At 38.1% G+C, this 27,029-nt stretch overlaps 1 protein-coding gene across 1 annotated transcript in view; it reads left to right on the forward strand.

Annotated features, from left to right (window-relative positions):
- The window catches only part of ABCA4 (ATP binding cassette subfamily A member 4), a gene marked incomplete at its 5' end in the record, with an annotated part of 69,132 nt that overhangs the window by 11,589 nt on the left and 30,514 nt on the right, over positions 1-27,029 (forward strand). Inside the window, 13 exons of the mRNA XM_082053325.1 lie at positions 2,047-2,244; positions 6,349-6,438; positions 6,831-7,071; positions 8,563-8,702; positions 9,806-9,922; positions 10,678-10,875; positions 15,219-15,424; positions 16,229-16,405; positions 18,129-18,351; positions 20,116-20,337; positions 22,268-22,472; positions 25,060-25,158; positions 26,625-26,849. Of these exons, the coding sequence (XP_081909451.1) occupies positions 2,047-2,244; positions 6,349-6,438; positions 6,831-7,071; positions 8,563-8,702; positions 9,806-9,922; positions 10,678-10,875; positions 15,219-15,424; positions 16,229-16,405; positions 18,129-18,351; positions 20,116-20,337; positions 22,268-22,472; positions 25,060-25,158; positions 26,625-26,849 (2,341 nt within the window). The remainder of the gene's footprint in view (positions 1-2,046; positions 2,245-6,348; positions 6,439-6,830; positions 7,072-8,562; positions 8,703-9,805; positions 9,923-10,677; positions 10,876-15,218; positions 15,425-16,228; positions 16,406-18,128; positions 18,352-20,115; positions 20,338-22,267; positions 22,473-25,059; positions 25,159-26,624; positions 26,850-27,029) is intronic.

A 27,029-nucleotide genomic window follows, 5' to 3' on the forward strand; every position in this document is an offset into this window, starting at 1 on the left:
TGTTAAAACACAATAAGAAGTTCAGGAAAGATTGGCAACAGCCCACCCTACCGGAAAAATTGGAAGGGCGGAGGTTTGATGTTTTCCTAATCCCATCTGTTCATGAACATTCTTGAAACGCACTTACGGTTTGTAAATAACTTTTTTTTCCCCCTTCTGTGTTTAATCCTTCTCAGTGATGTTAATGTCACGGTTTCCTCCTTTCACAAGTCAAAACAAAGTTCCCAGGCTGCCTCCCTGTGCAGCTGAGTTTCATTGCAGTTCACACTGGATAATAAGAACCATGTTAGATCAGGCATTTGTGGTCAAAAAATGCTGTTCTTTTCACACAGTCCCCAGGATATAAGTGACTGAGCAAATAAGCAAATTCTTTTACTGACATAAAGTCAGTTAAATCCAATTCAAATGTTCCAGTTTGAGGGAGGGCAGCGGTGTTTGGTTTTGGAGGATTTTTACAAGCCAGACTGTATCTGTCAGTGTAATTTCCTCTTCTGAATTCTGTCTCTCTCCGCACTGTCCAACTTGTGTTAATGACACCTTTATATGGGTACATCTGTAGTGATGATAGGGACAGTACTACTCAGATACTTTTACTAGAAATTCACATCCCTTTTTTGCATCATCATTTCAATACACAATCTGCATTATACAGGTGCTTTTTCCCCCACACTTGCAGTTTTGTTGGTAGCTTCTGACATCTGAAGCACTTAATGAACATCTCCTCAAGCTTGAATCCACTCTCCAAAGGAACTGAATTAAGTTTTTTCTCATTCCTCTGAGGGTTTGAATATTTTTCTTTACAGGTATCACCAAACATGTCTCAGCTGCTAACCATAGGAGGTGTGCAGATATAAAATTTTGATAACGTTCTGAGTGTCTTAGATGGCCCCGTTATTTGCTTAGATAGGAACTAAACGTGCACCTGTGTCTGATGTGGTATAGATCTGGTTTGTTTGTTTTGATCCAAATGTCTTAAAGCTCAGCAGATTTTTTTTGTAAAGAAAGTGAAGTTTTGTGCAGATTTTGTCCATTCTTTTTCTATGCAGCTTATTAAGTTTATTTAGCCTAATGATATTGTGTCAGTGCATAGTTCTTGTTTGTCTGAAAGTCTGTGTTCATCTCAAACACAGTAGACATTTAGAGTCATCACAGCGTTGTGAGTTTTTTTTTCCTTACAATTTGTACTGTGAAAGGAGATGGACAGAGGATGAGCAATTTCCAGTGCTACTTTTTATTATATTGCCATGTATTCTGTTAATTATAGTGCTAGTGGAATGGAATAATAGACTACCAAGAACATTCCATTACAACAATGTAAATCCCAGGTAAATCTACTGATTTCTGTGGAGTTGTTCTGCATTACATTGGTTTAACTATAAACTAATCTGTTCCCAGTGGTTGAACACTAAAGATAACTGTGTTTTTTTTTTCTGTTCCGTGTTTATATTAGAAGTGGTAATCAGTAGATGGGTGTGGCTGAATGTAAAATGGCTTTGTAAAGCCTGGCTGTATGCCTGTGCACACTGACAATGAATAATGGCTGTGGGGAAGCATTGGGGTGGAATAGTCACAACTAAAATAAAATACTGAGGGAAATCAAGCTTGAGAATCAGTGGAACTGGCCTTTTTCTCTCCGAGCAACTGACAGTAAAGATATAACTAGCCTAAACATGAAAGGTAGAGTGATGTGGCCCAGTCAGTTGGTCCTGGGGAACTACTTTCAAGCAAACCGTAGCTATCCCTCCTTAGCAGCAAGGATGAGTGGCTTGGCACCAGGAGTGTTTAGATGAAAGAACTCTCAAGAAGTTTTTAAATGAAAGGAAGAATTACTAATGAGAGGAGGGAAAACATGACAGAAGGCAAGGTGATCTAGCATAACATGAAGGGAAGGTGGTTCAAGAGTTGATGCTTCAGCTGGCCACAGCCATTCAGGAAAATATTAGCAGGAGCTGATACCAAGATGTTCATTTCTTGATAAATCTTTAATTGTTCCTGAGCAGTACAAAGGTTCCATAATGGTAAACAAAACATTGGTTTTGGTTGCAGTTTGCCTACGGTGTCCCTAGCTTGACTCTGAAGGACATCGCTTGCAGTCAGATGCTCCTGGACCGCTTTATTATCTTCAGCAGCCGAAGAGGTCTCCCTTCTGTGCACAAGGCCATGTGTGCCTTGTCCCAGGAAAGCCTGCAGAGAGTAGAAGATGCCTTGTATGCAAATGTTGATTTTTTTAAGCTATTTCATCTGGTAAGTATTAACACAATCATCCTTCCTTATGCTGTCATTCTTTTGGCTGATATTTCATTGCCCTTCAATAATTGTCTTTGTAATACATCACCAGTGTTCCATGTTTATTTACCCCTGCAAATGCAAGGTTATGGATGTGTGATCATTAACCTACCATCAGCAGGACACTAGACAGCTCTGAGTATGCTTTGGGTTGAAACAGATAAAATTCACAGTGCAACAGAACTAAAAGATTCAAATAGAATTTTAAAATCAGAGTGGGTGTGGAACTGTTATCTGGTCATTCCAGTCTGTGTAGCAAAACAGTGCTTGGCAAGACCTACAGGGATCTTGCTGAGGATTCTGAAAATACCCCATATAACCTGTCTTGTCTTTGCTCCATCCAGCACGACAGAATTTTACACTGAAGTCAAAGCCATGATGCAGCTTGAGTTGGGGTAGCCATATGAGCCTTTTTTAAAAACAAACAAACAAACAAACAAAACCCCAGGAAGTAGTACTGGCTCTCATCTCTCCTTCTCTGAAATATTTTCCTTACCTCTGTTTATTTTCATTGCTCTTATTTGTGCTCTTCCTGTTTTTATTGTCACCTTCTTCCTCTAAATTAACCACAACTGCAACCTTGGTTCAATATGGGGATATAATGCCATTTTTATATTTATTTGTTATTATTTATGTTTTATTATAGATTGAAAATTAATAATATGAATATTTTGTATTTTTATATATAAAATGGCATGCTAGGGGGTTTTTGTTGCTTTTACTCTCTCTTCTAATATTTTTCTAGTACTCCATTTGTATTCCACACACTAAGATGGTGCTTTCAGAGAACTATTTGTAAAGACTCCAAGGTGTCTTCCCTCATGGTAGCAAACTTACAGCTCATCACTGCGTATACATATTTTGGTTTTGTTTTCCCCGTGATGATGACTTTGCATTTCTTTGACAACAAATTTAATTTGCTGGTTTTAACCTTGTAACTTAATGTCATGAGACAACCACGTTGGCAGTTTGCTGTATACAGCAGGCAGGATATACGAGCAGCTGCTAAAGTTCAACAGAAAGTATTGATTGGACTTTTCTGCCATAGAAGTGTAACACCATGAGTAGTTTAACATGGATTTTATTCAGCTTTGAGTGGCTCATAACTGGGAACAGAGGATGCCAGAAGCTTTAATTGACACACCAGTCAAATTACTGTTTGATTATTGTAGTATTGACAGTCATTCATTGTGCCCATGTGAGTTTGCCAATCCTGATAAGAATCTGTGGTCAGCTTTTGAAAGCTGTTATTTTCCATTTCTAAAAATATACTCAGCTATTTTTGTATATCAGATGCTAGCTGGAAGTAGCAGAGAACACTACAGTACTTCTAAGAGAGGTTTTCAGCATTTAAGGACTTCATGTGAATATGTCCAGCTTTAAAATTAAGCCGCTAACATGACTTTGCTGCCTTATCAAATAAAATGGAAAGATGTGATTTGATGAAGCAGTTGTCTGTGTTCAAACAAAAATAGACTTACATGGGAAACAGAAACATAAACCTGAACCCAAAATCTGGAGTTGTGAAAGACTGAGCGTTCAGATGCAGGCTTACAGTCTGATCTATTACCGCAATATCTGTGTGCCAGGACTTCCCCTAAGTATTGGAAGTTTGTGTGCTGGAAGGGGTATCCACAGCCTGATTCCAGCTGCAACCAGCTGCAGAGAAGTGAGAGTATCTTTTCATGATGCCTAACACAATGAGACCTCAAGTTGGTAGAAGCTTTCCCACACTCCAGTCATTATAGTTGTTAAATAATAATTTTAATATATTTCTATTTTTTTCCAAGGCAGAAGTATCCCTTTTAAATCAAAATCCATCTCAGTTACTCCTGTTAAACTAAAAGGTGGACTGTGCATACACAGTCTTTGATACAGCTATTTTTACAATGTGCTTCTCCTCCACTTTAAAATTATTTTTTCTTGTTGAATTTGATCAACATATTCAGGTATGTATGTGCCTAAACATACTCTCCAATTCTTCGTGTGGTCGTGTATACCCTCTAAGGGTTTTTTGATAGAATTAAAGCAACTCACATTTTTGACAGCAAAGTCGAAACAAAAAAATAAGACCCTTCCTTTGCTGTCTGGCTGGCTTAGCCACAGCAAGGAAAATGAGCCTTCTTCTGGAGCACTGCTGTGCTTGAACCTGCCTGTTTATGCTTCGTTAGAAGGTATTCAAACCTTATAAATAAATAAAAATACAATTCTTTAATACTTCATTGCAATTTTGGGTGGAGATAAGCAGTTCTTCACTAAGCATAGACATATGTTGCTGAAACAGCTGCTTTGATGAGTATCACCACATACGCTTGATATGTAATCAAACTGAGTTTACATCTACACTCAGTGACACATGCAGAATGAACATTTGTTGGGCTTTTTAAAATTCTATAATAGTTTTAAAACTTCTACATTAGAAATACCTGTGTAATCAAGACCCAGGCTATTTTCTGCACTCTTACAATTGTATATTGTAAGCAATCACACACCAGAATTTGTTTTTGCAGAGTAGGGCTTATTGTAGGATGGGCAGCTGATTGTGGATTCCAGAACTGGGCCTTCTATTGTTGGAAAGAAACTCTTCATTGTTTCTGCTCTTCCTTTTTTTTCATGACACTGTATTTATGTCCAATGAATATGAAAATAGTTGGATAAATATTTGGGGGAAAGCTTTCATCCTGCTCTTTGCCCAGGGTCAATAAACATTCCGAATTGTATACTGTGCTACGCTGGTCAGATGAGAGTATATTTTGTATATAATGCCTGCTGTTCCTGTCTTATGTGTGCTTCTAGAGAACATGAACTAGCTTAGTACAAATTCAGTCATTTTAGGACATTTCTATTAAGACCTGATTAATACTGAATGCCTCCTGCAAGGAATAATACTTAGGAGCCAAGGTGTCATTTTTGCCCCTATTTCTCTTTTATTTTTCTCTAGCTGAAAGAATAAAGCTATTCATTATCCCAGACTTTTCTTTGGTTTGCTTCAGGTTGTTTCAAATACCTGTTGCTCACAGTTTCAAAAAGGCCAAGTTAAGGCAAGTGCCCCAAGAATCCTGTATAATCTTAGCAGAGACTGGTTCCCCTTAGGGGACAAAAGAAAAGTGTATTTTGAAGTATTTTGTGTGTATGCTTCCTGCCTGAACCACAAGTGACAGATCAGAACATGCTAATGTAAGCTTTCCATAAAAACTCTTGGCTTTGTGATTCCCTGCCAGATACCTACACGGTACAGCTGTCTTCTGCTTTCTTAACCACCTACTGACTGAAAGGAGCGGCAGGGCATCAGCAGGGTGTTTAGCTACACAGTTTTGGGGAAGTCTTTTTAGGGGCTTATCTGTTAAATAGTACAGTCTAGCTATATGAAATTCCAGCTTTATCTTTTATTGTAATACTAGAAGAAATAGATGCCCAAGAAAGCCTCAAGAGTGCTAACTCCAAGCGCATATGTGATTCTTTAGACAGCTGACAAAGAAGGATGCAGTGATCCAAGCAAAATGGTATGTGACAGCACACATGGTGTCACCTGTTTCTTAAGAATCCAGTCATAATGAAAGCATTAAAGTCTGTTGGAAATGTCATTCGACCAGTGTGCAGGAGCCAGGAGTAATGGTTTCTGTCCGACTTGACAGTGAGGACCAGACTGCCTCCAATATCAGGAAATCTCTCTAATGTAAAATACTACCAGTTATTTACCTTCATGGCCAATGGGGGCATCTATATCACAACCTTTGCTAAATTCAGAAGTTACCAATAGTTTATATATCTTACTGGAAGAATAGCCTTAGTGAGAAGCAGATTCTCAGAAATTGCAATTCCTGCATTCATCCTCCGTTTTTACACCTTTTCGCATGGTGGGCTTAGGTAAGCAGAACAGATCCCAAACTATATTTTCAGTGGCCTGTGACTGCTCCAGCCTCATATTAGTAAGAACACTTCTGCAGGCTGCTGTGTGAGTCTGCACATGGTACTGGATATGTGACATTTGGATTTTTTTTCTCTCACTGTAATAACTGTTGTCATGTACAAAATTCATCTGTATTTCTCATTTATTCACAGCTTCCCACTGTGTTGGACAGAAACTCACCAGGCGTTGACCTAAAGACCTGGGGGAGGGTGCTGTCTAATGTCTCTCAAGTGATGCAAAAGGTAAGTGGTCTAATAATATGTAGATGATATCACTTTTCTGGGTAGTGCATAGCCCTCCTTTTCCTTTGTTCTTTTTATATTCCAGTTATCTGCTTTATCAGGAAGAAAATAAACTTTTTTGGGAAGAGTTGATACCTTAGAAATTAATTTTTCTCTCATTACAAAATAAATGTAGACATAAGCATTGGCAATTATTATATGAAGCATATTCTTTTCTTCAGAAAAGGCATGAGAGAACAAAACTGCAAATGGTGCCTGTGGCCAGGGCAGAGGTGATAAATGGATGAGGTTCTGACTGCAACCATGATTTACCAGTCTGGACACAACTGAGACCTTAGGAAATACTTACCTGTTTTGAGGGTTGCTCTTAACAAAGTCTTGTCTTGCTGCAGCTAGCCAGGAGGCCGAGTGTTCAGAACCTTTTGGTGGTGCTGCAACCGTTTGTACAACACGGAAGGCCAGAATCCTTAGGCCACTTGGTGAACTCGCTATCTGAGCTTTTGTGTGGCTACCCAGAAGGAGGTGGATCCAGAGTACTTTCCTTCAACTGGTATGAAGATAATAACTACAAAGCTTTCCTGGGGATTGACTCAACAAGGAAGAAATCGAGTTATATTTATGATAATACAACCAGTAAGTTTTTCCACCAAACCATTACAGAGACTGTAGACAGATGCACCTTATGTTAGAATACCACTGTTGCTTTTATAAAATAACGTTTTAAGCAGTTGATTTAGGAAATTAGAGACAGGTGAAATGGTTTTACTTCATACTTCATGAGTGGAAGCAGAGAAGCCCAAGAATTAGAACTGATAGAAATACAGATTTCCTTTCAATATGAGGGCATAAACATTGTCATAATCATAATTAAGACAGTCCCTCTCTCTTATCTTCTAATATGTGCTACTGATATCAGGAAGAACTAGATGCTACTGAAGAAGGTCAGGAAAGTACAGTACTGCATTCTGGAATTACTTTTCTCCAAGATTATTTTTTTCAAAGTCTCTCAACTTGATTGATGGCCTGGAGCACAGGAATTTTAGAACCTCTTCTTTGAAATAATTAGTTTGATATATGGCAGCTGTTTTCTTCCTGCACACAAGTACATATATTCAATTATAGCATATATATATATATATATGCAGCATAGCTGAATCTTACATAGAAAATATTTCAGTTTAGCATTTTTTTTTTTGCTTTGATTTCCTCACCTATCTTCTTGCTATTGTAATACGAAAGAATACAAAGAGGAGCCAATTTTATCTCTTCTGCTATTTGTTATTTTATGTTTTTATTGTGTCTCCTGTTTGCCTATTTAACTTTTCTCTACATTGAGACCACCAGCATTTTTTTCTGTACTAACAGCTGTATTATAGCTGGTAGCAGATTTCTGTGTCACTTCTGCTATGATAAACATGGTTGCGTGGTTTACGAAGTACAGGTGAGCATTTTGCCTGTAGAGAGACTGCTACCTTTCACTGTTGGTTCTACTTATCTCTGAACCTTCAAAAGACCTGTAAAAGGCCTAGTACTCCCATTTCTTCAGCCAGGAAACAAAATAGTTGAAGGCTATCCAAGTAAGCTAATTACTTCATAGTGTAGAAGAAAGATAGAAATGTTTACATTAAAATGTTTAATTCTGAATTATTGTAGGATCCGATTCTGAACTGTTCCAGAGTTCAACATCCAAGACTGCTGGATCTCCACTCCAATAGTTTATATTGTGTAAGAATTAACCTCTAAGAGGAGAAAAAACCTCAGCTTTTTATCAGTATCCATTACAATACAAAGGAGAAAAGCACTTAGAGTTCAAAATTGTTCAATAAGATCTGACCTATCTAGTTTCTTTCCATTTGAAATACCTTATAAATAACGACAACTTTCAACTGTTTGAGTTTGTGTTTGCTCTTGCAATTTCCATGGTGTCTACTTTACAACTCTAATATCTACTTAGTAGTCTTTTCCATCTATTAAGACGTCGTATTTCTACATTGCAGAATGTACTTCACCCATTCAGATTCAAAATGCTTTAAACTGTCCATATTGCCAGTAAAAAGCCCTGCAGGACATTATGTATTATAGGATTTGAGTAGGGTTACATAAGGACTGTCTTTCTGTCTTTAGCACCCTTTTGTAATGCATTGATCCAGAACTTGGAATCAAACCCTTTAACCAAAATAGCCTGGAGTGCTGTGAAGCCCCTGCTGATGGGAAAAATTCTCTTTGCTCCTGATTCACCTTCTGTACGGCAAATACTTAAAAATGTAAGTTTTGAAATACACAAATGTATATTTCTAAAAAAATGCATCCTAGGAAACATCTTTTGAAAAGAAGTCACCCAGCTACCTCAACCTAATCAGGTTTTATTCTCAGAACTCTATTTTTCTGATGGCCATCAGAGGAGGGACAGTTACTCTTTATTTAAAAAAAAAACAGGAGACATCTTCACTGATTCATCCCATCTTGGTCCACACTATGTGCTTTTTCCAGCTCAAGTAGCCTTTTCTTGGCATGATTCCACATTTACAGTACTAACAATAGTAATATTTATATATATTTTACAGAAATAGGAACATCAGCAGCTCTGTGCCAGTAACTTTAAATGGGGCAGCTGTGAGGCTTGGATAGAGTCATTGAGACCTAACACTGAAAGATGATAAACCAATAGCAGCATCATGGTTTAGTATTATATATGTTGAAATGAGAAATAATTTTCCCTTCATGAAAATAGGGTGGAGCCTAGACTCTTCAGCTAAGTGCCTGAAGTTGGGTGAATCTGAGCAGTTAAATCAAGGTCACATATAACCCTGGTTTTGGCCACCTCACAACCAGTAATTCACTTTACTCTCAATGTCCATGTAAGGCACAGAAGAACTGCTGCTCATAGTTTATACAGGAAAACACTGGATTTACAGCAGCCCAACATTTCAAATCTTAATTAATATCTTAACTATGAGAGTATCTGTCTTCTCCAACTGTCTCCTATTTATTCATCTGCCTACATCACCATCTCTCTTTGTAGTACTTAATGGAGGGAAATAGTCAAGGGGAAAAATAAGAAATCCTCCTGCCTAAAACCTGAGTATTTAAAGGAATTGAAGTTAATTTGGGTTAATGTGCACTTCTTTTTCTGTTACATATACAACATAGATTTATCCTAAGTTACTTTGATTCCAGTTGGATTTTACAGATTCTTTTTTCTGAGGATTATTAACATTTCTGCTATTTTAACAAGTTTATTAAGTATTGAAGGTAAAAACTACAACATATGTAAGTTACAGGTTTCACTGTCACTGAATGGTTGGATCATAAATTCTGTTTATCTCCTTAGCTTTCTACCATTCTTTTCTGCTGTTTTATTCCTCAGGCAAACTCTACTTTTGAGGAACTTGAACGCCTCAGACTATTGACAAAATCTTGGGAAGAAATAGCACCTCAGCTGTGGTACTTCTTTCAAAACAGCCTGCAAATGAATATGATCCGTGTATGTTATAACTTAGCAGGGATCCTCAGTAAGAGCAGCCCTTCACCATCTTTCATTTTTACTAACGGAAAATAGAATTAATTCGGAAGGTTCAGCTGGAAGCACAGCCTTTGCAGCAAAGAATCTCTGGCCTTTAAGGCTGTTGGACTGGTTCCTAAGCTTGGGTGCATTACAGTGTCTCCATGACAAAACTTCGGAACTATATGCTCTCTAGAATCTGGCTAATGACTTCTTAATAAATGCAGCAGTTGCTGCTTCCCTGTCTTTTCCAAAATGTCCTTAAAGAACAGACTACTTCATTTCCTTGGGTTCTGCATAGGCAAAGAAGGACTATGTTTTTGCTGGGCCCAACAATTTAGTACCTTAGGAAGTTGCTTATTTCCCCATCCCTTAGATCTGAATTGATCAGCTGCATGTAATATCTGTAGTTAAAATTTATAAAGCAGTTCATACTAGAGAAAACAATTGTTTTGTCCACACTCTTCTATATTAGATTAGATATTTATTACATTTATCCCCTTGCTTATAAGGAAATAATGCAATAAATTGTCAAGGATAAATTTATTTTCACCCATTTTTCAAGTCTCACCTCCAGTTTATCTATGCAATTGCCCATTTATAAAATTAATTCCTTAGCGTACCCTTTTGTACTACTTCATAGCTCAGCAAGAGCTATGGAAATGGAAACCTTTCTAGCTAAACAGAGCGTGTGAAGAGGATCATTGTAGTGAAGGTGTCCTGATGTGTTTCCTTAGGACTCTCTGAAGCACCCTACAGTGAGGAACTTCTTGAATGCCCACCTGGGTGCTGAAGGCCTAACTGCTGAACATATAATCAACTTTCTCCACAATGGGTCGCCAGGGAGCCGGGAGAAGGGAATGGCAGACTTTGACTGGCGGAACATCTTCCGTACTGCAGATCAAGCTCTGCGTTTGCTCGGCCAGTATCTGGAGGTAAGGTCAGCCCTCCCACTGCTGGGAGCACATGTAGAGAATATCTTAAAGCAGGGTAGGCAGTACCTGGGGCCTGTGGCAACATGCAGGAAGGCTAAAATCATAAGACATCTTCATTTGTTTCAGATTTAATCTCAATATTAAAAGCATGTGTTAAAAATAATACAGCAGTACAAGAACATGAATGCAGATGTCTGAACAAACTGCTGAGAGGTAGAAAGCGAATATAAAACCTCAAGGAAACATTTTTTGGTAATACTTACAACTGACAAGCCACTAATTTCAGCAAGACCAGGATCAGAGAAGTTAATAGTTCTTTGATAGGTGCCTCTTCAGGTTTTTAAGCACTCGATAAAAAATTCTCCTGAAACCAATGAGGGAGTTTCTACTAGTTCTGTAGCCACTTCTGACAAGATCTCTGGGTCTCTTTCCTGGAATTTGTAACACCCTTCTTTAAGCTGCCATGATTTTAGCTGGGCTTTCATAGGCTTTTTGAGAACCACAGTGCAGAAAGTGAGGTGAAGTTTCATTACGGAAGTGAAAAATGCTAAAAATTTTGATTAAAATATCAATCCATTGTAAAAATACTTTGCAAGATGCTTTTACTAAAAGGTTACTCTGGTAGGGGCAGTCTTACTGATGAGTTCATCAGACTCAGACTAAGCCTAGTGCAAAAAAAGTTCTATTTTTTTAGAAGGCTGGGCAGACTGCTGTGTCCATTCCTTCCCAGAGCCAGGTGACACCAGGAGGTTGGTTGGTTTGTTTTTTATCCGGTATATTTCTGACTGCAAGTAAAGATGTGTTTACAACTGGACCAGAGATGGGGTGGATTCCTGCTGAGTTAGACAAATGACATGCCAACTATTCTTTGTAAATTTATGAGCCCAGACAAAACTAGTGGACTCTGCAATGTTTCAGATGAAGTCTGAGAGTTTAAGAAACTGTTGCTGTTGGCAGTAATATTAATACTTGGGAACTCAGTACCTAGCATCTGCCATATGAGGGTCTTTACAGAGATGAATTAAATCATACAAACACCTCTGAAAGAAAAGTAAATATTTAGTTATTTTTAATGGTTAAATAAGCTGAGCCCCAAACTCACAGAGAAAATTCATACTAGTTGTAATCAACAGGACCAAGCCTAGCTCTCCTAATCCCCATCCAGTTCAGTCTAAAAAATCATTCACCCCCTACAAGAAGGCAAGAACTGAGAGTTTGTCTGCCTCCCTCTAGCTATTACAAGAGGGAACAGTAAAGCTTTTGCACAAAACTCTGATGGTCAGGATGATCTTTTCTCATCATGTTAACAGAATTATTTCTTACTCAAGCTGAGTGAAATATATTGCTTGCAGCAGGTCAGTGCTGGAACATACACAATATCAGGGCAGCTACTGTACCTGGTAAATGGATCTTTGTGTCCCAGAGTTCTTTGTAATGAGCTTATTATTTTAAGTCTGCTGTTTGCACTGAGTTATTAGCATTTGAGAATGTTTTCACACTGTGCCAAGCACAATGGGAACAAATAGCTCCCTTTCAGGGACACCCTACTCCTTTCCACAGTATGCAATGAGAGGTGTGCTGCCAGCAACTGTCTTTGGAGACTCCAGATCTCTGCTGCAAGCTGTGGTGCAGCAGAGAATCTCACAAATTATGCACTGACTGCTCATCCTCACCACCTCAAGAATTTCCTGTTCTTCCCTTTGATTACCTGAGACTGCAGAACAACTAAGCTGTGAGAGTTACCTAGTCACCTCTTTATGATTATTATGTTCTGGTTTTATCTTGGAAACCTGTTCTCAGTATTGTAGTTTTAGTTTTCTCATATTCATTGGATCATTTAAAACTGTTAAATAATTATTGGGAGAAGATCTGAAATAAATTTTCTCAAGCGGCTGATGAATGAATTTTGATACAGTGAGGTTTATGAAGGCACAAGCTGTGTTTCAATTCACTGAAAAGAAACCTAGGTAGAGCATTCAGCCTTGGTTTTGAAGGCAATTAATGTCAAGAGAAATAAATTCTAGGTTTTGGGTAGTAGGTTACAATATAAAAATCTCTTTTCACTTTCAAATTGTGTGAATTATTGCAAGACTGGTGTCTTAGCCTATGTTCTTATACAAGCTCTGGTTTCATTCTAACGCAGAAGATATAAGCATTTGTGTTTTCTGTTTCAAATGCTGCTTCCTTGACTGGACCCCTGGATAAGAGCCCATACTGCTCCTCAGCGTGGTCCAGTCAGCCTATTCTGCAGTGAAAATCTAGACAAACTCAGTTGCCTGTCAGTACTTTGCCAGTGCCGTTCCCACAGATTTCCCTGGAGAACTACGTAAGTTCTGCAGCTGCAACAGGTGCCTTGAAAATAATTTCTCATCACAAAGAAACAGCAAGTAGTCCTCCAGACACTGCAAAGACACAGTTCCACAGCAGGACTTTGCTGTGGAAACACTGACACTTTGGCAAGAGCTAAACTGAGTTCCAGAACTCAGTTAACTATGTGGGATAAGCATATCCCCAAGAAATTAGTACAACCTGAGCCATCAGTGACATTTGATTCCTCTTCTGGCATACAAAACAGAAAGACTTTCTACTTTGTTTTGTTTTCTGATACAAAATTGTGTGTAGTTTAATTTTGTAAACCAAACTAGGAGACTGAACATTTGCAAAACACCGGGAAGAGTAAAGCTACAAAATAATGAACTTATCAATTTAAGCACTGTTTTGTTTTGCTGCCAGTTAAAAATATGTTTTCATATAGATCACATTAAACTATGACACATCAAGTTTTAAAGGAAGCAGAGCATGGTATATCACAGGGAAAGGTTGAATAAAGGAGGCTTTAAGATGTCTGTCCATTAAATAGCAAGTCGTCTGTATGAGCACTTTGATGTGGAGTAATTTTTGGTTACTGACCTGCAAGAAATGATCAAGAAGATAAGATCAAACAAGTTAGCCTCCTGGAATTTTATGAAGCAGGGCAAGTCAATAAGTATCTTCCCAGTTCACCAAGAGCTTTAATCCTTTTATTTTCTAGTTATATCTTGCCAGTTCTGAAGGGTGGAAGCTAAGTATACAAGCACAAGTCTGTAATTTTAGAGATAACTAATGATAGAGTTTATAGTGTTCACAGTCTTGTTGTCTTACAATGCTTGTTAAGTAGGGGTTAAATGGGATAATATAAAGGGCTTAGATTTTTAGGACTTGGTGTGTTCTGTATATATGTGATAATAATACATTTCATAATAATGACAGAGACTAAGAAAGAAGACAATTTGCTGTGAAGAGTAAACTATGTTTTATTATCAAGATAGTCAAAGCATGTTAATTTAAGGCAGCAGGTTAATCATGTCAGAATCCAGTAGGGACACAGTATTATCAGGAAGATCAATTGACTAGTTGACTGGCATTAAATAGGAATAAATGCCTAAATACCTAAGAGACTTTAAGATTCAAATTTATGCTCTGACTTTACCAGTGCTTCATTTGACAAAGTGCTTTTCAGTTGAAGTCCATGGCTAATGTGCTTTTCTTATGGATCAGTCATCCTTTAGCTCCCTGGTGTTCACTCAGGCACTTCCTAAGCTGAAAAAAATGTTCCAAAAGTTGAGAAAGGATAGTGTTTTGATTCAGCTGGACTGCTAAAAAGGTCTTTTGACCAGATTTATTTTATAGCTGAATTAATTTTGTCTTCTGTATGCCAGCTGTGGAGAAAGTTCCTGATACTGGGACCTCACCTGAGCTGCAGCTTTTACCCTTCCAATTCAGATATTTGCCTTTTTAAGGGAATCTTCTAAGTATAGTCCAGATGGCAGAGTTCACTTTTCCATGGCTGGATGATTACACAAGCTTCAATATATTTTTAAAAATAATTTCATTCTATCTAAGTAGTAAATGTGGCATCATAGGCTTTGTATAGGTACATCTAAATACATATGTTTTGTACAGGTACATCTAAATTTGCTTGATTTCTTACTGGTCAGGATGGACATTTCTTGAGCTTGGAGAAGGCAATCCTTAAAAACTGGGAATAAGCTGCCTTCAAAATTATTCCATCCACTCACATTGACCACAGCAATGCTAAATCTGAGGTTTACAGTTCTTTTTAGGGAGAGTGATGTTTCTGAGCATGTATTAATAATGCCATGTGTCTTGAATTTGTTATAAGAATTAGACTAAGAATGGGGAATATTTCAGGAAGGAGGAAGAGAGTCAACTTTTAATAGTTTCAGCAACTACTTCAGATGAATCTACTTTCCTATTTTGTTTGCAACCACTAATGTTTGCTTTAATGTATACATCTCACTGGTTTATTCCCCTGTGATTTTTCTCATTGTGATTATCTGTAGTGCGTGACCCTGGATAAATTTGAAGGTTATATTAATGAAAGTCAACTCACTCATCGAGCCCTTCATCTGCTGGAGGAAAACAAATTCTGGGCAGGTGTAGTTTTTCCAGACATTGAGCCTACAACAAGCAGTCTTCCACCACATGTGAAATACAAGATCCGGATGGACATAGATGCAGTGGAGAAAACAAACAAAATCAAAGACAGGTAAGTGATGGTTCCTTCTCAGTTCTTGCATGCCATAACATGAGTATGAGAGACATGAGGACATTGGATACATGCATGAAGTCCAACTGTATTCACCAACAGTTAATATGTAATGCAGTGCAGAATCCATCTCCAGTTACCCGATATTGACAGAAGTGGTGTCACTCTTGTGACAGGCCATGGAGCAGCCAGTTGTATGGGTATGGATACATGGCAAGTGGAATGAGACTGCTCAAAACCTCTTCAGTATCCTGCTGATGTTTTTAGTTGGCTCCATCACTGAAGACAAGGAAGTCCTATGTGGATTGTGACCCAGCTCTCCTCCACTTAGACAGCAGAACTTCTGCTGTTCCTCTTAAGGTCCCCCTCAAATGGACTTACTTAAAGGGATAGCAGAAATAATTTCTTAGGATTGTCTACACAGAGGAATATAATGGTGTCTGGTAGTTGGAATCGCTGTTCCAGTTTCCTCTCCAAGGATACTGTATTCCAAATACAGCTATTTATATTCTAGACCAGTTAATCTGCTACGTGATCAGTTTATGTAGATTTTGGCCAAATCTACTGGTTTGTGTCAGTGTAGAGAAAATTAAAGGAAATGAAAGAATCTTCCAGGTCATACTTTCTCAAGCAATATGGCCTGACAACAGAAATCTGGAAAAGACAACTCCAAGCAGTGCCTCTACAATTTTGGCAGCTAAGATTTATTTATTTATTTGTTTGTTTATTTCCACCCTCATCCCACCCCCTGCTTCCTAAAGCTACTGTTTGCCTCAATGATTTCCGTGTGAATTTTCTTTTGAGGTATTGGGATCCCGGTCCAAGAGCTGATCCTGTGGATGACTTACGTTATATCTGGGGAGGCTTTGCATATCTCCAAGACATGATTGAGCATGGGATTATAAAGACCCAGACCAACACTGAAGTGCCATTAGGAATTTATCTGCAGCAAATGCCATACCCATGTTTTGTGGATGACGTGTGAGTAAAAGCAGTTTGTCTTAGTTCTGATGAATACTTGGTTTGCTGGGTGCCTTAAGACTGTCAAACACCAGTTTTAACCCTACTCTTAAGGTATACATGCAAGAGCAATAACTGAGACATAACTGAATGAATTTGTTCTTTTCCTTATCCTGCCATAACCCAGACTCCAGAAACCACCTCTGCTAAGATTCTACCCCTAATCCCAATCCTGGGTTTTGTTGCATCCAGGTAACAAGTGTCCAGACCTAAAATGAACAAAGAACACTGACCCCTTAAAACCAGCAGTTTTCTTCCAATTTTGCATGTCACACAAAATAATAATAATAAAAAAAAAACTGGTTTTTTTTTTGTGTTACTTTTCCAGGCAATAATAATAACCTAACCTGAACCTTCACACCAATTACAGCCGAGAATCTGTTGTGAACAGGGCACACCAACTATAATGCTTTGCTCCCTACAATGTCAGCCCTGGAATGACCCCTGTGATTACACAGGACCCAGCAAAAATGTGATCTTTTAAAAAGTTTTTTTCTAACTAAAACTAAGCCTCATGCTATAGTATATGGCCGGTGCCTGTAGCAAAACACAAAGCAATGACCCATGTTAGAACAAACACTGCATCCTTCAGTTGACTGTGCAGAATCCATTGAAGGTAGTAAGCCTGTCTTCCCTAATTACATGTCTAAACCCCAGATTTCTTTAAATCCAGAAGATGATTTCCTAAAGAAAAATCGAACAGGAAATGCTTGTCACAATGGAATTGGTACCTCTCTTGCTATCTTTGTTAAGCCTTGAAGAATCAAACAACCCAGTCTCTTCAAGTGTATTACCAAACCCTAACCCTAGGCTTAATCATATCTGGATATACCAATAACCAAAGGTGTAGGTTTTGGTCCCTGAAGATATCTACAGGCCTTGCAGGCTTCCCAGACACTTTAGGGTCTTGAAACTCTTTCTTTCCATAATCCTAACCACATCCCTAAACAGGATTCCATGACTAGTATTTGCAATCAAACTGGATATATGGCATTGGTTTCTGTTATCATCAGCCCTTTTTTCTTCCCTTGTGGATGCTACAGTTTTCAGCAATAATCTGGTGTTCTCTGACCTTCTTCTGCCTAATTCCTGCCCATGGTTTTTATGCAGATTGACAGGTTTGTTTGTCTTAAATTTCTTTTGAATCTAGCAAAGTATTCCAGGGCTGTGGCTGCAGTTCGTTATCTCAGGCACCAGGAGTTTCTTTCCCTGGTGAAGAGCAGGATAAAGAAGCTAAATGAGAAAGAGGTGGTTTGTTGCTCTGTAATAAAAAAAGAAAGAGACTGTGCTCCTGGGTGCATGGGGATTTCATGGCTACATGGAGGCAGAGGGACTGTGGGTGCTCTGATCCCTATCACATTAAAAGGACTATTGGAGTTCACTGAAAGATGCATTTTCATGAGTCACTGCATGTTTTCTAGCTTTCAGTAACCCTTAGAACCTCTCTGTAAAATAGAAATAACATCTGTCTCATGGAAGTGCAGCAACCATTAGTTCATTAATATTTAGGTTGCTTGTGAAGTTCAATGGCAATGTGTTATTGATGTTTAGATTGAGAATTTCCACTCCCATGTTTAATAAATACGTTCTTCACTACCCCTTCTCCTTTTTATTCTTGCTTTTCATCTCAATATTTCTCTGCTTTACCTAAATGTAATTATTTTCTCCCTTCTTCCTTTGGCAGTTTCATGATCACCTTAAACCGCGCCTTTCCCATCTTCATGGTGCTAGCTTGGATATATTCAGTTTCCATGACTGTGAAGAGTATAGTGCTGGAGAAGGAAATGCGCCTGAAAGAGGCTATGAAGAACAGGGGTGTAACTAATGGGGTGATTTGGTGCACTTGGTTCCTAGACAGCTTCAGCATGATGGCTGTGAGCACATTCCTCCTCACAGTGCTGATTATGGTAAGGATTGCCACTCTCAGACTTGTTGTGTGTGCACTGCTGATACCAGTTTGCTGTTGAGAAAGACCAGTAGCTCTTCATAGGGAGATGTCAATAACTGGTGGCCTGCTCTGATTGCAGCCATAGCAGGCACGTTCTTCTAAGCAGACCTCATGAGAGCATCAGCCCTTGGCAGAGACAGAAAGATAAATTCACTTGTGAGATCTACAAAAGAATGCATCAAGCTGATAACTCTGTATGTTATATGTCTTGTAGTCAGAAGCAGATCTCGCAATAAATAATAATTTTTACTTTAAATAGAAGGGATCATAATATGAATAATTTTAATCCTGTAATTCACCATATGTGATTAATTTATAATATTCAGTATTTGCCTGCTTAGAAATTATGCCACTATGTCAATGAAAAAAGAGACTGCAAGGACAGAACTTTCAGGACAGCCTGAAAAAAACAAAACAAGCAACAAAAATACACACACACACACACAAAAACACCAACAACACTAAAATCACAAACCTTTTGGTCCCTCTTATCTCTGTTACCTGAGAACCAAGCTCCTCCTAGCTGCTATATTTAATCATAAAAATCTGTAGCATTTTGATAAGAAAAAATGCTTCTGCATCTTTTCTGATGTGGGGAACAGCTATTGGTATAAATGCATAATTAGGGTTAAATCTGTTCTATATTATCAGCCTGGCCTGATGAGTTGTTCTAGGTCCTTGCAGTTCCATTACAGCTTGGGTGGGTAGAGAGAGCTTACTTCATTTGCTGCACTGCTTTAATTAAAAATCAGGACATAGTCAATACCAGAGAGGAATGTACTTATACCTGTAATTCACTTCCTTTTCTGGACTTCACTATGCCTGTGTGAAGCACCTTTGTAAATACATTCTTATGAGAGATTGTATCACTGCCAATAAAGAAGTCGGTCTCAGAGGCCCAGTAGGATGTTCCAACAATGTTGAGACCTATTTATAGCTTTATAGACTGTTTTGAGCCTTATATAAGTCTCAAAACAAAGTTGAGCCTTATAAATAGGTCTCAACATTGTTTCTTAGGAGTAAATAGATACTCAATAGCAGTCTATGCCCTTCTTGAGGGAGAGCATTTAATCTACAAAATCTCTAAGGAAGGTCAATAAAGTTCACCAAGTGGTTTAGTTATTACACAAGCTTCTCTGAGAAACTGCACTTGGATTCCTCAGCTGTGATACGCTTCTGGAGTTTTAATATCATTTTGGTGCAGAAGCTTTATAATTTTCCTATTATTATATTTTTTTAAGATGCATTTTGTTCAGGCTTCCTTACGTTGTCTGTCTTGCACATCAAGCAAGCGGCCTGAAGATAAGATGAGATCAATGAAAATGTATTATGATAGTTCAAATAGTTTTATTTAGAATGTACGAATTTCTTAGCAGACACATCTTGCTTAGAATCATTTACTAATTAAAATGGGGCAAAATGTCCATTTTCAGTCAGTTATGATCTTAATTCAGTCATCAAATATGAATATGAACTCCACAGCCAATTGTACTAACCTGAAGTCACAATCCAGGTGCAGGGATAAAGTTAAATGAAGGATTTGTTATTGTAATGACCTCAGGTGTTGAAACATTACTGTCTGGGAGAATTATAAGTCATATTAGCTAAGATAGACTGTCTTGTTACTCATTACAGGTCACATGTCAGTGGCAATTCTGATATTTTCTGCTAGTTTAGAAAATGGCAATACTTCTAAATGTTTCTGGTTTTTTTTTGCTTACAGTGTGGACAAGTACTACATTATAGCAATCCACTTCTCTTCTTTCTGTTCCTCCTGACGTTCACGACAGCCACCATAATGCAGTGTTTCTTGTTCAGCACCTTTTTCTCCAAAGCAAATCTGGCAGCTGCCTGCAGTGGAGTCATCTATTTCACCTTGTACCTCCCTCACATTGTCTGCTTTGCCTGGCAAGACCGCATGACTATTAATCTGAAGATCCTAGCAGTAAGCCTTTCACTGATTATATGGTATCTTTGGGTTCAAATTTTAGCTGCCCTTCTCACTGTGCATATGTGAGTAGCAAAGCATTCCACACCCCTTCCTCTCTGCTTTGTTTGTTTCAGAGTGGGACAATTCTGAATCTCTCTCAAATTATTAGGGATTACAATGAATAAGCCTTTAGCAGGGCTAATGACCAAGCGATATTTTCATGGCTTTTAGAAAATTCAATAAAATTTATTTTACTTTCTGAATACTAGGAAATCAGCATAATGTTCAAAAAGGTTTGAACACTTTCTAATAAGTCAAAGCAAATTTAACTTCTGGTTTGTTTAATAAAGGCAATTAACTAAATGGGGACACTTATCTTTTTCATGTGCTATAACCTAGATAACAGGGTGATATCTAAGTATGAGAGGATCTCAGATTAACATTCCTTTCTTATCTGAACATAGAGCTAGGATTTGAACCCAGGTGCCAAAGCTCTAAGAAATATCTTCCATCTACAGAGTTGTAGACACTCTCTATGCAAAGCTTCCTTGTTAGTTCTCTTCCATTATAGGTAAGATCCTTAACAATTCAGTGGAGGTGGAAATTTCTTGCTGGAAATGGAACTGTGAACTTACTAAATTTTTCATACTGATTTTCTGTTGCCCAGTGAATCAGGAAGGGGAGCAGGTGTTTGAATCCAGTCTCCCCATCTTTGTTGAACCTTCTGACAACTTGGGTAAAAGAGAAGTACTATCTTCTCTTGCACTAGAAAATCTAATGGAAAAGGAAAAATAAAACAAAACACTACAAAAACTATAGCTAAGTGTAAATATGGCAATGAATTAGCTTTTGTAACTGATGGGCTATACAGATATTGTTTGTACCATTTTTAGTTCTACCAGTTAAGGCAACAAAGTACAAAGCTTTTATCCTGTCATTATGTCAGGAAATGAGTAGGGTTGGCCTCTGACAGATTCTGATTTGGGAAGAAATCTTGAGACTAGCACACAGTCTAAGTATAAAGACAATTATCTTCTAACCCTGAAGGGAAGGAGGAGGCATTCATGTAAGAAAGGATATTTGCTGACCAGAAGCCATGAATATTTTTCTTTCCTGATACATTTGGTCTTATATTTGTTGTTCAAAGGTTAGTCTCTGAAGAGCTAATTACAAGGAATGATAAGGGGCAGGGTATGCAGGCGTAGGGCACCTGAAGAAAAAATAAAATTTAAGGACAAGTAAAGTAATTGAACAATGATTGCATTGCTGAAAACCGAACATTTTTTACTTAGCACACTATTACAATGCCTCACTGAGAGTTGCTGTTTAGATCCCCTTTGTCTCCTCATTTTCTGAAGGTCTGGCATTCCTGGCTGAACTACATACCCCATGAAACAGCACTGTATCACTTCTTGCTCTGTTTTTGCCATGTGACATTGAAGAGGATGTTTGGATACTGTACTGGTTTAGTAGTTGGTTGTGTGAGAACCAGGCAGCAGACACACCAGAGGAGGGAATTGTGGTTTTCTTTATCCTGAGCATCTGGTGTACTTTGTCTTGTTACTCATGGTGGCCCTGCCCCATACACTCGCAAAATGTTTTGTTTCTCCAATATAGGCAAAGGTGTACACTGCAAACTTCTAGATGCATCTGTAGTATTTTCTGAACAGAATTCTGAAAAAGAACAAGCTGTGAAGGTTGTCTAGTAGCTGAATAAACTACAGTCAAGGTTTAATTCTGTCTGTTATGGCTAAATACTGCTTAGAATTGCCACCATTCAGAGGATTAAACATCCCAGTCCAATATAAAAACGAAACCACTTTTCCTTGGTAATTTGTTAGGTATTATCAGGTTTCAAAGGTGAGTCTCTAAAGGTCATATTTTTTGTGCTGCTTTACAAAATGTCCCCCTGTCTGAGTCGAATGTCATTTTTCCTTTATTCCAGAGTTTGCTTTCTCAAGTAGCTTTTGGCTTCGGCACAGAATACTTGTCACGGTATGAAGAACAAGGTCTTGGCCTACAGTGGGGTAACGTCAGAACCAGTCCCTTGGAAGGAGATGAATATAGTTTTCTTTTTTCCATTAGAATGATGCTTTTTGATGCTTTTCTCTATGGAATACTTTCTTGGTATCTTGATAATGTTTTTCCAGGTAGGTCAATTTCTTATTCATGCAAAGTAGTGGTAGTTGTAAACTGTGTTAGCTTAATCAGCCTCTAATTATTTCTCTGTCACAAAAAGGGTATTTGACATTGTAGACCATGAGTCTTATCCGGTATAGCACCAACAGTTTATTAAGGACTTCTGCTTTTCTCTCTTTCCTTTTTCCTATTTCAGTCCTGAAGAGAATGGAAAAGGAGGAAAAAATAAGAAGGAGGATGCAATTTCTGGTCCTGTTTTCAAATTTAGATAGAAAATAAATTGACAAAAATACAATCTGTTAAAAGCCAATTTGTGTACTTATTTTTCTTTTGAGAAGATTCAATCATTTATAGTGAGAATTTTTTATATTTTTGAAAATATAGAAATAACAGTTCTAGTTCACATATATACTATGACCACATTAGGCCAACTGTTTCTAAAAGGATGGTACTATTTCCTGAGACATATACTGTATCCTAGGCAGCTGTGAAAGTTCCTGTGTGGATTTATTTCGAAATGGGAATCCTGGTTCTAGTGCAAGTTCACAAAAGGATTTTCTCTGTTATCAATTAAAAAGCTGGGGAACTATCTTTGTGAGAAAATGGTTTGTTCTTGTAGCTGAAATGGTTATCTTGCTTCTTATTGAATATTGTTACAATATAATAATGCAAACTCTCCTGCTGTACAAGCAAGTGAGATTTCTTTTCATTAATTTATTACTCCCACATGTGAACTGCAATTCCAGAATGTGTTTCTTGGCAGATGGCTATCTTTTTCTTCCTTTTTTTTTGGCTTGAGTGGTTACTCAGAATTTGAAGTCTTGCAGATTTTGACTATGAAAAAAATTAATGACGGATAAGGTAAGATGGTGCTTGTCTGCACACATCACTTATGATAGTTAATCCAAATTGAGAAAAGATTTGTTAAATGGCATTAGATGTATCTGAGGATATTTTGCTTCAAAATCAGAATATGACCTTAAGTCTACTTTCTTCATGTCCCTACCAAAGTGAGCAATGCTACACCAAATTTATGCCTTTTCAGTTTTTAAGAAATATGCCCTCACAAAGAAGTTTAATGCAATTTTAACATACTTATTTTCAAAGCTGATCTGCAGTAACTTTCCTAAAAGTTCCTCTTTGGAGAAGCACATTTTGCTACTTTGTTTATTTAAAAAAGAATGGACAATGTACTATTTCCATGAGCTCAGCAGGAATTAAATGACAAGAGTTTCTTTGCTCATAGATCCAAGTCATTTTTTTTCAGCCAGCACTTTACACAAAAGTAATGCCTATTAGGGCTTCTATTCATTAGCTTCAGTTCCTCCCAATATTTGCTCTGAGTGTCTCTTCAGCTTTCTGCTCCTCTGTTTCTGTGGAATTTCTTATAGCATTTCACTGTCACACACATGCAGACCTACCAAATCAACTCTGTAGTCTTTTAGATTACTATACGAGTTCCCTGGATAATCCTTTGAACCATATGGTCCAGCTCCTACTCAAGTTCTCTCTGCAGCCAGCCACCCATTGGTACAGTGGTCCTTCAGCTATTTGAGCATTCTGCTCCATAATGGAGTTCACTTGGGGTTTGCATTTGTCCTGAATGCGAAGCAGTTGTCTGAGCCATCAGCTTCAAAGGAGTATAATCCAGTCTATAGCAAGCACAAGGCAAGCTGCTTCTGGATGCAGACAAGCAGTTGTGTGCATTAATGGGAGTACAAGTGGTTGCCTGACATACAAGATATTTTTGGTAAGTCAAAAATAAGCAGATGCTTTCATGAACAATGGGTTTTGTATAGAAAAACTGACCATCTTTCAGTGAGCATCACAAATTCCCGTTGCTTATTTTGAATAAGTAGCACAAGGCCAATAACATCTGAGTTCATAAGGATGCCAGTTTTAAACATAGCAGCTCAAATCGCTGCGTTCTCTAAATCCATATGATCCAGGAAAATGGTGTTGTCTTGCAGTGACACTGATCTGGCCTGACAAGAACTGATAAGGTTATTGTACTTTCTCTTTTCAAAACAGAATCACCTGTGACCAAAAAAGCCCTTTTTTGCTTAAGAAAAGATTACTCTGTTGTCATTTTTCCTGCAAGACTGTGAGCTGAAATAACAGCCAGAGTCTCTTTTCTCATTGCCAGTTGTGAATTCAGGCCCAGTGTAAATATAATGGTCTTTTCACTCATGTAAACCCTCAAGTGTTAAGTGAGCCTTAAAAGAGAATCCTTGAGTAAGACTGGGATCCCATCTCAAGCAATCAGGATGTTCCTTGGCAGCTGCTGCCTGGTTGGTGAGGATTCAGATTGTCCCCGTGTAGGGAGTAACTTCATTCTAAACCACGTTCTACTTAAAAAAGGGTAAGGCAAATGGGGTCACATATTTTCTGAATATTTTACTCCTGTCCAAAAGAAAAAAAATATATATGCAAACAGAATCTGTTCTCTCAGGTACTTGGTAGATGGTTTGACCTTCTGATACGCAACACTAGGACTGCAAGTGTTTATAATTATAGCTCAGACTTTGCCTAGATGAATTTGTGCCCACTGAGGAATGTGTTTGTGAAGTGCACTTTACCTATTTATTTTTGCTTTAGGGGACTATGGTCTACCACAGCCTTGGTATTTCCCTGTGCAGGAATCTTACTGGCTTGGCTCTAGAAACCCAAAAGCTGAGAAAACAGCAAGTGCTGATGGTGAGTTCTAAAACTTTGGTGTTTAGAAATAACTTCAAAACCACTGATCCGTTTAGAGTTGACTGCATAACATTTCCATTACCTGAGCTGCTGCAAAGATTAGACACAGCCATATACTGGGAATCTCAGCAGGTGCCTTTGAACTTGGAGTGGCCTGCTATTATTAGAGTTATTAGAGGTGAGTCACTGTTCTGTCTGAGAGCTTTTAAAGTGTAGGTTTACAAGCAACATCAAACCCCTACTCCCTAACCCACACCTTTTGAGACATTCGAGGAGTTCATCTTGCCCAAAAGAGCATTTGTGAAATGAGTCAAAACCAAATGCAATGTTGATCTTATTTACACTGAAGCTCCCTTATCTTTCTAAAGCTGATTCTTTTCTATCTAGTTTGACACCAATTTGATTCTGTTTACTTTGGATTTGTAAGCAAGATCAAAATGAACATGAACAACTGTAGAACTTTTCTCAACTCAGATCTTTGCTTCGAGTGTTTTCTCAATTTATCTTAAGTAGTTAATGTGTTGGGAAGAAATCTGGATAAGAAAATGTCAGATAATGTAAATGCACAGCTGCAAATGAAGCTAAACTAGTACTTGGTACTTTTAAAATTTCTTGGTACTTTTAAAATTTGCTTCTATCAGTCCAGTTTTATATCCCCCACTTTGCTGTTTTAGGTGACACAGTGAACTTGTTCATGTTGGTATTTGTGCACCAGGTAATTTTATATAGTTTTATGGCTAACGTTTCTTCTAGCAGAAAGTTATGGTGAAATTTCACAACAAAATTAAGTCCCGGGCCAACTGATAATTACATTTGTGCTAGTTGCACTCTAGGCTGCCAGCTTGAATTTGTGTTTTGTAAACGGTTCCTTCAGGGGCTCCCTCTTCTGACACCACTGTTCTTCCTGCTTCAAGCCTGGCCCCATTAATGATTTTATGTGACTGGTTTCCTTAGCAACAAGGTCTGACACCAAACTGAAAAGCCAGAAATTCTTGTATGAAAGTTAACTCCAACTCATTCACTCTGGCCTGGAGCCAGTCTCTTAACCTAAGTAGCAGTTTAGTGGTTTTATTTTTGTTTAACCTTTTCATTTTTTTCTTGCTTTCACTCCCTGTAAGTCTGGGAAATGTTTGTATGGCCTTTCTCTTCATGTGGTGAAGAATTTGGTCTAGAGCTGCGTGGACAGAATCTAAAGCATGTATCTAATATTAGTCAGGATCTTCTCTGGGTCTATAATTGCAAAACTGTCAGTCGTCTTCCTTAAGTATCTGTTTCTGACACTGTGCCGCAGATTGTAAGCTAGATGGCTTTGAGTGCTGTGTTCCTAACCTGAGTAAAGCACTGATGATTAACACTCTTGGAGAGCTCAAGGCTTAGTAGCACCTCCTTTTCCTCAAATCACCTCTAGAGATAAGAAGAAACTAAATTTTGGTTAATTAAATGTTTGTTACTTTTGGTTTATATAGAAAAAAGTCCAGAGTCAGAAGGCTGTGTGGATCAGAAGGCCCTGGAAGAAGAAAAAAATGAAAGCAGAACAAAGAAATCTGAAGAACCTGAAAAGCCAGAAGAAAAGACTGACAACCAGAGGGAGAAGGATGGTAAAAACAAACAATGTAAACACAAACGAGAAAAAGAACACGGCAAGCAGGGGAAACCTCAGACAGATGTCCAGGACAAAGATGAAATTAATAGTAAGGAGAGAGAGCAACTTAGTAATTGTGAGATGCGGTACTTATTGCGCTTCCTAACAAACTAGACATAGGAATTATTGGAGTCAAACTACAAGAGCCCAGTAGGCTACAGAGGATAGCGTGCAACTGCCAGAGCTAAGCTCAGGGGAGACACTGACTCTCCCAGTTACCCCTTACATA

This window comes from Streptopelia decaocto (genome assembly GCF_964273445.1).
Source record: "Streptopelia decaocto genome assembly, chromosome: 5".
Lineage (NCBI taxonomy): Eukaryota > Metazoa > Chordata > Aves > Columbiformes > Columbidae > Streptopelia > Streptopelia decaocto.